We start from the raw sequence: 12555 nt of genomic DNA, 5'->3' as shown, positions 1-12555 counted from the left end.
GTGCTATCTAACCTCCAAACGAGCTTCAATGCCATACAGCACTCCTTCCGCGGCCTCCAACTGCTCTTAAACGCGAGTAAAACCAAATGCATGCTTTTCAACCGATCGCTGCCTGCACCCGCATGCCCGACTAGCATCACCACCCTGGATGGTTCCAACCTTGAATATGTGGACATCTATAAGTACCTAGGTGTCTGGCTAGACTGCAAACTCTCCTTCCAGACTCACATCAAACATCTCCAATCAAAAATCAAATCCAGAGTCGGCTTTCTATTCCGCAACAAAGCCTCCTTCACTCACGCTGCCAAGCTTACCCTAGTAAAACTGACTATCCTACCGATCCTCGACTTCGGCGATGTCATCTACAAAATGGCTTCCAACACTCTACTCAGCAAACTGGATGCAGTCTATCACAGTGCCATCCGTTTTGTCACTAAAGCACCTTATACCACCCACCACTGCGACTTGTATGCTCTAGTCGGCTGGCCCTCACTACATATTCGTCGCCAGACCCACTGGCTCCAGGTCATCTACAAGTCCATGCTAGGTAAAGCTCCGCCTTATCTCAGTTCACTGGTCACGATGGCAACACCCATCCGTAGCACGCGCTCCAGCAGGTGTATCTCACTGATCATCCCTAAAGCCAACACCTCATTTGGCCGCCTTTCGTTCCAGTACTCTGCTGCCTGTGACTGGAACGAATTGCAAAAATCGCTGAAGTTGGAGACTTTATCTCCCTCACCAACTTCAAACATCAGCTATCCGAGCAGCTAACCGATCGCTGCAGCTGTACATAGTCTATAGGTAAATAGCTCACCCTTTTTCACCTACCTCATTCCCATACTGTTTTTATACTGTTTTTATTTATTTACTTTTCTGCTCTTTTGCACACCAATATCTCTACCTGTACATGCCCATCTGATCATTTATCACTCCAGTGTTAATCTGCAAAATTGTAATTATTTGCCTACCTCCTCATGCCTTTTGCACACATTGTATATAGACTGCCCATTTTTTTCTACTGTGTTATTGACTTGCTAATTGTTTACTCCATGTGTAACTCTGTGTTGTCTGTTCACACTGCTATGCTTTATCTTGGCCAGGTCGCAGTTGCAAATGAGAACTTGTTCTCAACTAGCCTACCTGGTTAAATAAAGGTGAAATAAATAAATAAAATAAAAAGATGATCCACCAGTGCTCCGCCTGCCACCTCTACTCTCTGGGGAACCTCCCCAGCACCAAACAGAAGTGTGTCCTCTGCGGCCACAGGTGGTGCAGGGAACGGTCCGCCCTCTGGTCCCCCTCATAGCAGCACCTCCCAGCTCCATCGGTGTAGGATCAGAAGTGCTGGGGGATGGCACTGACGGACCCCGATCGGGACGTCCGCGGGAAGCCAACAGGTTATCCAGCCGGATGGATAAGTCCACCAGCTGGTCCAGGTTAAGGGTGGTGTCCCTGCAGGCTAGCTCCCTATGAACGTCCTCACGTAAACTACACCTGTAGTGGTCGATCAGGGCCCGCTCATTCCACCCCGCACCGGCGGCCAAAGTTCTAAAGTCCAGAGCGAACTCTTGATCGCTCCTCATCCCCTGTCTTAAATGGAACAAGTGTTCCCCCGCCGCTCTCCCTTCAGGGAGATGATCGAAAACCGCCCGAAAGAAAATCTTAGTTGTTGTCCAATGTCGGGCCTTCTACTCCCCAGATGTCGTTGGCCCAGACCAGTGCTTTTCCAGTCAGTCAAGAGATGAGGGTGCTCACTCTCTCGAGTCCCAAGGGGGTTGGCTGAACAGCTGCCAGGTAGAGTTCCAGCTGGAGTAGGAACCCCCGGCAGCCGTTCCATCATACGCTCCCGGGAGCGAGAGCCAAATTCCACTGGATCCTGAAGAAGGAGGTGTGGACATCTGGGTCGGTTGTTGTGTGAGCTGCGGAGGTGCTGATGGGTTAACCGGAAAGCCCCTTCTCTCCCATCGGTCCATGGTTTGCAGCATGCATTGCTGTACCGAGACTCTGTAACATGGTCCCGTGCTGCTGAACACGCTCCTCCATTGTGAGAGGAGGGCTGGCTGTACCTGCTGACTCCATAAGTGGTGCATTATTCTGTGAGGATGTTGGTGAATGGGAAAAAGCGGAGTCAGGCGCAGGACACATATATGAGTAATAATCCGAAAATTTACTCAAAAATAGAAGTAATGTTCCAATCAGGAAAAACATAATATTCCCGAGTACAAAACACGAACCCACGTAACAAACAATAACGCACAAAACAGAGAGGGAAACGGAGGGTTAAATAAGGAACATAATTAATGGAATCTAAACCAGGTGTGTAATAATTAAGACGAAACAAAACGAAAAATGAAACATGGATCGGTGGTGACTAGAAAGCCGGTGACGTCGATCGCCGAACGCCAACCGAACAAGGAGAGGGACCAACTTTGGCCGAAGTCGTGACAATTGGGATGTTTTTTAGGGGCAGGGACTGGGAGACTAGTCAGGAGCGAGGCAAAGATGAACCGATCAAAGTACAGAGAGATCCTTGATTAAAAACCTGCTCCAGAGCACTCAGTACTTCAGACTGGGGCAAAGGTTCATATTCCAACAGGACAACAATCCTAAGCACACAGCCAAAACAAAGCAGGAGTGGCTTCTGGACAAGTCTCTGAATATCCTTGAGTGGCCCAGATGAACCCGATCTAACATCTCTGGAGAGACCTGAAAATAACTGTGCAGCGATGCTCCCCATCCAACATGACAGAGCTTGACAGGATCTGCAGAAAAGAATGGGAGAAACTCCCCAAATACAGGTGTGCCAAGCTTGTAGCGTCATACCCAAGAAGACTTGAGGCTGTAATCGCTGCCAATGGTGCTTCAGTAAATTACTGAATGAAGGGTCTGAATACTTATGCAAATATTTATTTATTTATTTTTCTAAAAACCTGTTTTTGTTTGGTCATTATTGAGTATTGTGTGTAGATTGATGAAGAGATTGATGTGTAGATGTGTACATTGATGAGGAGATTGATGTGTAGATGTGTAGATTGATATAACATAACAAAATATGGGAAAAGTGAAGGGATCTGAATACACTCTAAAAATTAGGAGTTCAACAACATCCTCTCAGATCCTCAAAGTTCATCGAAGAACCTTAGGGTTCATGGCACTGAACATTTCCCCCAAAAGGTTCTTCTAAGAACCCCATAGAAGGTGAGGCTCATCGAGGAACCCCCTTAGTTGGTGGGGGTTCTTGCAGGAGCCTAACTACCAACTACCAAACAACCAAACTACCAAACAGAAACATTTAGATTTTAATTTGAAAGGACAGCAGGTGCAGGCACTTAACTAAAAAATGTGAAGATCTCAGTTTAAGTTGTGGTTTGTCCCCTGTGTGATCTAAATTGATATTGTTTTAATGATAATACTTTATATATTTTTATATTTCTAAAAACAGAAAATGGACAATTCAATGGATATCAATCAACAGAGGTAAGAAGATGTAGACTAGCTGTATTGGGTGCAGATGACTGAACTGCTCACTTTGTGTCTGTGTCTGCAAATATACAGACGAGGAGGCATACAAAGGTTTGTCAATTGGTATTGGTATGTTATGCAGAGCACATTTACCATCCTCCTCCCTTACCTCTTCAATGAATATCCCATAGGCCTCTACATTATGGACAAGGTATGTGTATGAAAAGCATTATCAAAACAGTTTTTTTCATTCACATTTACCACAAAAACCAAGGTATAAATAATGTCATGTGCATGTTTTGTTAATCATCTGTTACTATTTTTCGGATTCACAGACTTCACCCTCCTTACACCTCTGATGAATATAACAGGAAACCTGTTTGATCACCATGCACTGCAAAATCATTCTGAATATGTATATGGAGAATGTAAACACACAAGAGGATATAGCTGTCACGACTTCCGCCGAAGTCGGCTTCCCTCCTTGTTCGGGAAGCGTTCAGCGGTCGACATCGCCGGCCTTCTAGCCATCGCCGCTCCATGTTTCATTGTTCCATTTGTTTTGTCTTGTTCCCCGCACACCTGGTTTTCATTCCCTAATTACACTGTGTATTTATATTCCTCTGTTCCCCCATGTCTTTGTGTGGGATTGTTTTGTGTTGGGTTTATGTTTATCGCGCCAGTCTGGGTTTTCTCCCTGGGCATTGCCTGTACCCATTGGGGAATTATTTTGGTGACTTTATAGTTGTATTGACGGGATTTTGCTCCCGTCTGTTTATTGCTCTTGGCAAATAAAGACGCCTGATCACCTACTCTCTGCTCTCCTGCACTTGACTCAAATGACCAGCAGCGAAAACCTTGACAATAGCCATTATACTTGGGGCTCTGCAGGAGTTTACCTCATATTTAGATTTTTTTATTCTGCTTTGCACACTAAAATCAAAACACAATATTTTTGTTGTCAGTGTTTATTATTGTTGGTATGTGTATTATTAATAATAATAGGGGGTCGTTAAAAAATTCACCCCAAAGGTTTTTGAGGAACCATTAAAAGGTGGTCTTTGAAAAACCATTGGCCCAGCATTGTCCAGGTCCGGCTGGGGTAGGCCGTCCTTGTAAATAAGAATTTGTTCTTAACTAACATGCCTAGTTAAATAAAATTTAAAAACATGTTTATACACCTTTATAGAGTATGACATACACAGACTATTTATGAAGCATAACCATTTATGTAGTGCTTATGAAGCATTTATGTAATGCTTATGAAGCCTTTATGCAGTGCTTATGAAGTCTTTAATGTAGTGCTTATGAAGCATTTATGTAGTGCTTGTGAAGCATTTGTGTAGTGCTTATGATGCCTTTATGTAGTGCTTATGAAGCATTTGTGTAGGCTATAAAGCCTTTATAAGTTGTGCTTCCTTTAAAGTGGGAACCACATTTGTTATTTGTTGTATTCCTTGGCATATTTCAAGACAATGTCAATGATCAACATGGCCATTTGTTTTAATTAGTGGAATTGTCGGCCACTGCCTCCTGGAGAGCTATAGCTAAGCAAAACCAAAGTAGACAAATTGGTTGAATGGTTAAATGATTTACGTGCCTAAATAAATACATACTTTGTAATAATGGAGATGTTTGGACTGAATGGGTCAGTTCTGTAAGTTTTTCAATTAGACCTATTGTTTAAGAAAATCCAAACTTCAAACTTTTGTTAAGATTTCTGAAGTGATGATGTCATTGGTCTAGAACAAAACTGTAGACCTGATGTTTCGATGTTTTTATTGTTTATAAAAAGAAAAGCTTCCTGTAGTAACCTTTAGGGGTTCTTTAAATTGAAACTGTGGGGGAACCCCTATAAGTTCTTCGAGGAACCATTTAAAAGGGTTTGTTAAAGAACCCGTTTTAATGCTTCCTCGAAGAACCTTTTGAATAACCTTTTGGGGTTAATCATTTTTAAAAAAATAATACCCCTCCCTATATATTTTATCATATCATTATTAATAATAATAATACACATAACAATAACCCAATATGTTAGTTCTCAGTGTTTATTATGATTTTAGTGGCAAAGCATAATTTAAAAATCGAAATATGAGGTAAACTTCCTGCAGAGCCTCAAGTCCTCTGGTGTGTTGATGTTCTCCGTATCCACAGCCAGAATGATTTTGCAGGGCATTGTGATCGAACAGGTTTCCTGTTATATTCATCAGAGGTGTAGAGAGGGTGTTGCTCTTGCTGCGGGCGATTCCCTGATCCACCTCTACGCAGACGACACCATTCTATATACTTTCGGCCCGTCATTGGACACTGTGCTATCAAACCTCCAAACGAGCTTCAATGCCATACAGCACTCCTTCCGTGGCCTCCAACTGCTCTTAAACGCGAGTAAAACCAAATGCATGCTTTTCAACCGATCGCTGCCTGCACCCGCATGCCCGACTAGCATCACCACCCTGGATGGTTCCAACCTTGAATATGTGGACATCTATAAGTACCTAGGTGTCTGGCTAGACTGCAAACTCTCCTTCCAGACTCACATCAAACATCTCCAATCAAAAATCAAATCCAGAGTCGGCTTTCTATTCCGCAACAAAGCCTCCTTCACTCACGCTGCCAAGCTTACCCTAGTAAAACTGACTATCCTACCGATCCTCGACTTCGGCGATGTCATCTACAAAATGGCTTCCAACACTCTACTCAGCAAACTGGATGCAGTCTATCACAGTGCCATCCGTTTTGTCACTAAAGCACCTTATACCACCCACCACTGCGACTTGTATGCTCTAGTCGGCTGGCCCTCACTACATATTCGTCGCCAGACCCACTGGCTCCAGGTCATCTACAAGTCCATGCTAGGTAAAGCTCCGCCTTATCTCAGTTCACTGGTCACGATGGCAACACCCATCCGTAGCACGCGCTCCAGCAGGTGTATCTCACTGATCATCCCTAAAGCCAACACCTCATTTGGCCGCCTTTCGTTCCAGTACTCTGCTGCCTGTGACTGGAACGAATTGCAAAAATCGCTGAAGTTGGAGACTTTTATCTCCCTCACCAACTTCAAACATCAGCTATCCGAGCAGCTAACCGATCGCTGCAGCTGTACATAGTCTATAGGTAAATAGCTCACCCTTTTTCACCTACCTCATTCCCATACTGTTTTTATACTGTTTTTATTTATTTACTTTTCTGCTCTTTTGCACACCAATATCTCTACCTGTACATGCCCATCTGATCATTTATCACTCCAGTGTTAATCTGCAAAATTGTATTATTCGCCTACCTCCTCATGCCTTTTGCACACATTGTATATAGACTGCCCATTTTTTTCTACTGTGTTATTGACTTGCTAATTGTTTACTCCATGTGTAACAACTCTGTGTTGTCTGTTCACACTGCTATGCTTTATCTTGGCCAGGTCGCAGTTGCAAATGAGAACTTGTTCTCAACTAGCCTACCTGGTTAAATAAAGGTGAAATAAAAGAGGGTGAAGTCTGTGAATCCAAAAAATAGTAATTATACAGAGGATCAACAAAACATGCACACAACAGTATTCATACCTTGGTATTTGTGGTGAATGTGAATGGAAAAAACTGTTTCGATCATGGTTTTCATACCCTGTTCATAAGGTATAGGATATTAATTGAAGAGGTCATGGAGGAGGGTGGTAAATGTGATCTGCATAACATACCAATACCAATTGACATACCTTTGTTTGCCTACATATTCTTTCCTCTTTACGATTTAATTCAGAGAACATTTGGTTAAAATATTAGATCCAGGCGCCTGCGTAGTAGCACTGTACTGCGGAGGGAAATCCCACTCCCAGTTCAGATGTGTGTTGGGGGCGGTTGCTGTGAAATGGGGGTCCTGTAGCCGATGTGTGTGAATGTAGGCTAATCCTGCGTGTGTGCTTGAACGTATATATTATAATAGTTCGAAGTATTAGAATAGTCCGGCCTACATACAAACAATATAAGTATTTTAACCTAGTAGGCTACCATGGACAGTATGTGCGATTTTATGTTTTATAAATAGTATATGCATGAACTGCGGTCTCATTGAAGGACACGAACGAGGGGCATTAGTAAAGCAATCGGACCTCAGATCGTCATGTCTACGTCGGCTACGAACAATGGTAGACTCCATACGGACGAGAAATGCAAACAGCGAAAATACCAATCTTTTCTCTTCTATCAGGCCGTGCGAGATCTCAAGCCTGTTTGGATGTTGGAGGACATGCGGACAATGGAGACTTTTTACTGGGAGGAAGACGCCAGCCAGAGATCCTACACTCCCTCGGAGGCACTGCTGTACGCTATCGTACATGACCACCAAGCCTACGCTCAATACTTGCTCAGTCATTACACCGATGAAGCACTGGCCATGCCCGGTGAGCGCTTTTGCTGCTGTCCATCATCGGCCCCGCATTTGGCGATGGCTGTCAGATATGACAGACGGGACATACTAGGTCTCATATTGCAAGAAGCGCATCGACTACCTAGTCTGCGGTCATATATGAACCGAGGCGGATGTTTTCACATGGAGGACGGTAAAACTCCACTGCATCTGGCCTGTGAGCTCCTGCGCTCAGAGTCCGTTATTCTGTTGTTGGGCAACGGCGCCTCCCCACAGGCAGAAGATCAGAACGGTATGACGCCATTGGATGTCATTTTGGAACAGCTGTGGGACTCCAAAGTGAACATTGGGCCCAAAAAGCTGTGTCTTGACAACTTGTTAATGTTTATGCCAGAGATTCGTTTCAAAATGAAAAGTGCGCTCGAAGGAGACCCAGTTTGTTGGTCCAAAGTCCTAGGTGAGGACAAATTCAAATACCTCGTTGGACAGAAGCCAGCTCCACTGTTTCTCATGGCTATGCAAACAATTCTGAGGCAGCTTCCACCAGAGCAGTTCCCTGACAGCCTAGATGAGCTTCCCATACCCTCCTCATTGAAACCACTACCCTGCAAACAGCTTGGACAGCTGAAAGGGTTTTAAACGTGTTTTGAAAAGTTTTAAAAAACTGTCTACATTATGTATTTATATGAATGTTTTAGCATGATTAAGATATCTGTGTGATGAGCATGTAGGCCCTATGTATTGTTGTGTCAATACAAACCCCTTGTATGAAATTAAGAGGCTATAAGAATGGGTGCTAATTATGATAATATCTGTGATTCAAGTTTCATATGAAATGAAGAGGTAATTGTGTAAATTATTTTTATTTGATTTTTAAACCTTTTTATATAAGTTGTATGCAAATGTCTCAGAGTGGAGACTACAGTATAACAATATATTTTCATTGCTGTGCTGAATTTTACGCTTTTATAGCCTACAGAACAAAGACCATGTGTGATTGGTTATCTGTATAGAATGATTACCTCAAATATGTTTAATAACTTAATAGGAATTATGATCTAGGAACTTTTAAACATATTTAAAATGCCACTATCAATTCCATTATGCTTCTCCAGTGAGCACTTTCCTCATTATCAACATAATACTCAAGAGAAAAGAGAACTTGAGAAACAAATAAATCAAAACTCGCTTCATTGTTGTTTCTTCTCTTCAGTCTTTTATCATTTGAATAGAAGTGACAAGCTTATTGATTGGTATCTTTCCTATTGCTTTAACTGATTGTTAGATCATTTGTAGTCAGCAGCAGCTCCGCTCTCTGCCGGCATACTGTGGCCTAGATGTGTCATAGTGCTGTCAGTGTTTTGTTTTAAAGCTCTACCATGCCACCGAACACATTCAAATTCCCTTTATAAGCTTAATAAGGACTGTTTAAATGCCCTGTATAAGCTTCATAAGGACTGTTTAAATGCCCTGTATAAGCTTTATAAGAACTGTTTAAATGCCCTGTATAAGCTTCATAAGGACTGTTTAAATGCCCTGTATAAGCTTCATAAGGACTGTTTAAATGCCCTGTATAAGCTTCATAAGGACTGTTTAAATGCCCTGTATAAGCTTTATAAGAACTGTTTAAATGCCCTGTATAAGCTTTATAAGGACTGTTTAAATGCCCTGTATAAGCTTTATAAGGACTGTTTAAATGCCCTGTATACACTTCATAAGGACTGTTTAAATGCCCTGTATAAGCTTTATAAGGACTGTTTAAATGCCCTGTATACACTTCATAAGGACTGTTTAAATGCCCTGTATAAGCTTCATAAGGACGGTTTAAATGCCCTGTATAAGCTTCATAAGGACTGTTTAAATGCCCTGTATAAGCTTCATAAGGACTGTTTAAATGCCCTGTATAAGCTTCATAAGGACTGTTTAAATGCCCTGTATAAGCTTCATAAGGACTGTTTAAATGCCCTGTATAAGCTTTATAAGGCCTGTTTAAATGCCCTGTATAAGCTTCATAAGGACTGTTTAAATGCCCTGTATAAGCTTCATAAGGACTGTTTAAATGCCCTGTATAAGCTTCATAAGGACTGTTTAAATGCCCTGTATAAGCTTTATAAGGCCTGTTTAAATGCCCTGTATAAGCTTCATAAGGACTGTTTAAATGCCCTGTATAAGCTTCATAAGGACTGTTTAAATGCCCTGTGTAAGCTTCATAAGGACTGTTTAAATGCCCTGTATAAGCTTCATAAGGACTGTTTAAATGCCCTGTATAAGCTTCATAAGGCCTATTTAATTAAACATATATTATTACAAGTCATATTGGCGTGTGTCAAAATTGGCTAAGAGACTAATAAAGGCCTGTTATAATACCCATATATACCCTTATATAGTCAATCAAATGTATTTATGAAGCCCTTTTTTACATCAGCCGATGTCACAAAGTGCAATATTGAAAGCCAGCCTAAAACCCCAAACAGCAAGCAATGCAGATGTACAAGCACAGTGACTTGGGAAAAACTCCCTAGAAAGGCAGGAACCTAGGAGGAACCAGGCTCCGAGGGGTGGCCAGTCCTCTTCTGGCTGTGCCAGATAGAGATTATAACAGTACATGGCCAAGATGGTCAAACGTTCATAGATGACCAGCAGGGTCAAATAATAATAATCAGTGGTTGTAGAGGGTGCAACAGGTCAACACCTCAGGAGTAAATGTCAGTTGGTTTTTCATAGCCAAGCATTCAGAGTTAGAGACAGCAGGTGCGGTAGAGAAAGAGTCGAAACAGCAGGTCCGGGACATGGTAGCATGTCAGGTGAACAAATCGGGTTTCCATAGCCGCAGGCAGAACAGTTGAAACTGGAGCAGCAGCACGAGCAGTTGCACTGGGGACAGCAAGGCGTCATCAGGCCAGGTAGTTCTGAGGCATGGTCCCAGGGCTCAGATCCTCCAGGAGGGGAGGAAGGAGTGAGAATTAGAGGGAGCATACTTCAATTCACACAGGACACCAGATAAGACAGGAAACTCCAGATATAACAGACTGACCCTAGCCTCCCAACACGTAAACTATTGCAGCATAAATACTGGAGGCTGAGACAGGAGGGGTCAGGAGACACTGTGGCCCCGTCTGACGATACCACCGGACAGGGCCAATCAGGCAGGATATAACAATACCTTTTTACTGTAGTCTACTGCTTTACAATACATTCTACCCCTATATCTGACAATTTAATCTACATATGCTCTGTATAGAGCATACCACAACTGTACGACTGACATTTTTACCACAATCCCCAAACTTACATATGATACAAACAAATGATTAGCACTTCAAAAAGAACCGTTTAGAAAATTGTATAAATTAGCAATATCACCTGAGGGGTGTGGTATATGGCCAATATAACCCTTAGCCATGGTATATTGGCCATATACAGTATAACATACCCCTGAGGTTTCCTATTGTTATTATAAACTGGTTACCAACATAATTAGAGCAGTAAAAATGTTTTGTCCACCTGGCACAACCCGAAGAGTACTGGCCACCCCTCATAGCCTGGTTCCTCTCTAGGTTTCTTCCTAGGTTTTGGCAATTTCTAGGGAGTTTTTCCTAGCCACCTTGCTTCTACACCTGCATTGCTTGCTGTTTGGGGTTTTAGGCTGGGTATCTGTACAGCACTTTGAGATATCAGCTGATGTACGAAGGGCCATATAAATACATTTGATTTGTAAAGCAGTAGACTACAGTAAAAAGGTATTGTAAAGCAGTAGACTATTGTAAAAAGATACTGTTGCAGCATGGTGTAGAGTTAATTCGGAAAGTATTCAGACCCCTTGACTTCTTCCACATTTTGTTACATTACAGCTATATTTCTAAAATGTATTATATTATTAGTTTTTTTCTTCGTCACTCTACACACAATACCCCATTATGACAAAGCAAAAACAGGTGTGTAGCATTTTTTGTAAATGAATAAATCCCCCAGCCCCCTGAAATATCACGTTCACATAAGTATTCAGACCATTTACTCAGTACTTTGTTGATCCATCTTTGGAAGCAATTACAGCCTCGAGTCCTCTTGGGAATGACGCTACAAGCTTGGCACAGCTGTATTTGGAGAGTTTATCTCATTCCTCTCCGCAAATCCTCTCAAGCTCTGTCAGGTTGAATGGGGAGCGTTGCTGCACAGCTATTTTCAGGTCTCTCCAGAGATGTTCGATCGGGTTCAAGTCCAGGCTCAGGCTGGGCCACTCAAGGACATTGAGACTTGTCCAGAAGCCAATCCTGCATTGTCTTGGTGGTGTGCTTAGGGTCATTGTCCTGTTGGAAGGTGAACCTTCACAACAGTCTGAGGTCCTGAGTGCTCTGGAGCAGGTTTTCATCAACGATCTCTAAGTACTTTGTTCAGTTCATTTTGCCTCGATCCCGACTAGTCTCCTAGTCCCTGCCACTGAAAAACATCCCCATAGCATGTTGGCACCATCATGCTTCACTGCTGGGATGGTGCCAGGTTTCTTCCAGACGTGAAACTTGGCATTCAGGTCAAAGAGTTCAATCTTGGTTTCATCATTTACATTACATTTAAGTCATTTAGCAGACGCTCTTATCCAGAGCGACTTACAATCAGACCAGAGAGTCTTGTTTCTCATGGTCTGAGAGTCTTTTAGGTTCCTTTTGGCAGACTCCAAGTGGGCTGTCTGTTGGGCGGAGCGGCACAGGGGAACCCAAGAGCAGACTCAGACGAGGA

The 12555-nt window shown here is 42.6% G+C and overlaps 2 protein-coding genes across 4 annotated transcripts in view; both read left to right on the top strand.

Moving 5' to 3' along the window:
* The window catches only part of LOC118370408 (4-galactosyl-N-acetylglucosaminide 3-alpha-L-fucosyltransferase 9-like), a 320212-nt gene that overhangs the window by 226358 nt on the left and 81299 nt on the right, over positions 1 to 12555 (top strand). The gene's annotated exons all lie outside the window — the stretch shown is intronic.
* Positions 7286 to 10135, top strand: zgc:112001 (uncharacterized protein LOC550384 homolog). Its single transcript, XM_035755402.2, has one exon. The coding sequence runs from the start codon at positions 7576 to 7578 to the stop codon at positions 8458 to 8460; it is 885 nt and encodes a 294-aa protein (XP_035611295.1). The 5' UTR covers positions 7286 to 7575; the 3' UTR covers positions 8461 to 10135.

The sequence above is a fragment of the Oncorhynchus keta genome, chromosome 8 (assembly GCF_023373465.1).
Source record: "Oncorhynchus keta strain PuntledgeMale-10-30-2019 chromosome 8, Oket_V2, whole genome shotgun sequence".
NCBI lineage: Eukaryota > Metazoa > Chordata > Actinopteri > Salmoniformes > Salmonidae > Oncorhynchus > Oncorhynchus keta.
Note: the sequence above shows the minus strand (reverse complement) of the source record. Positions and strands in the feature narration are given on the sequence as shown.

Bases quoted from the DNA above. Each gene is read 5' to 3' on its own strand.
- zgc:112001 (XM_035755402.2), top strand. From the start codon at position 7,576: ATGTCTACGTCGGCTACGAACAATGGTAGACTCCATACGGACGAGAAA.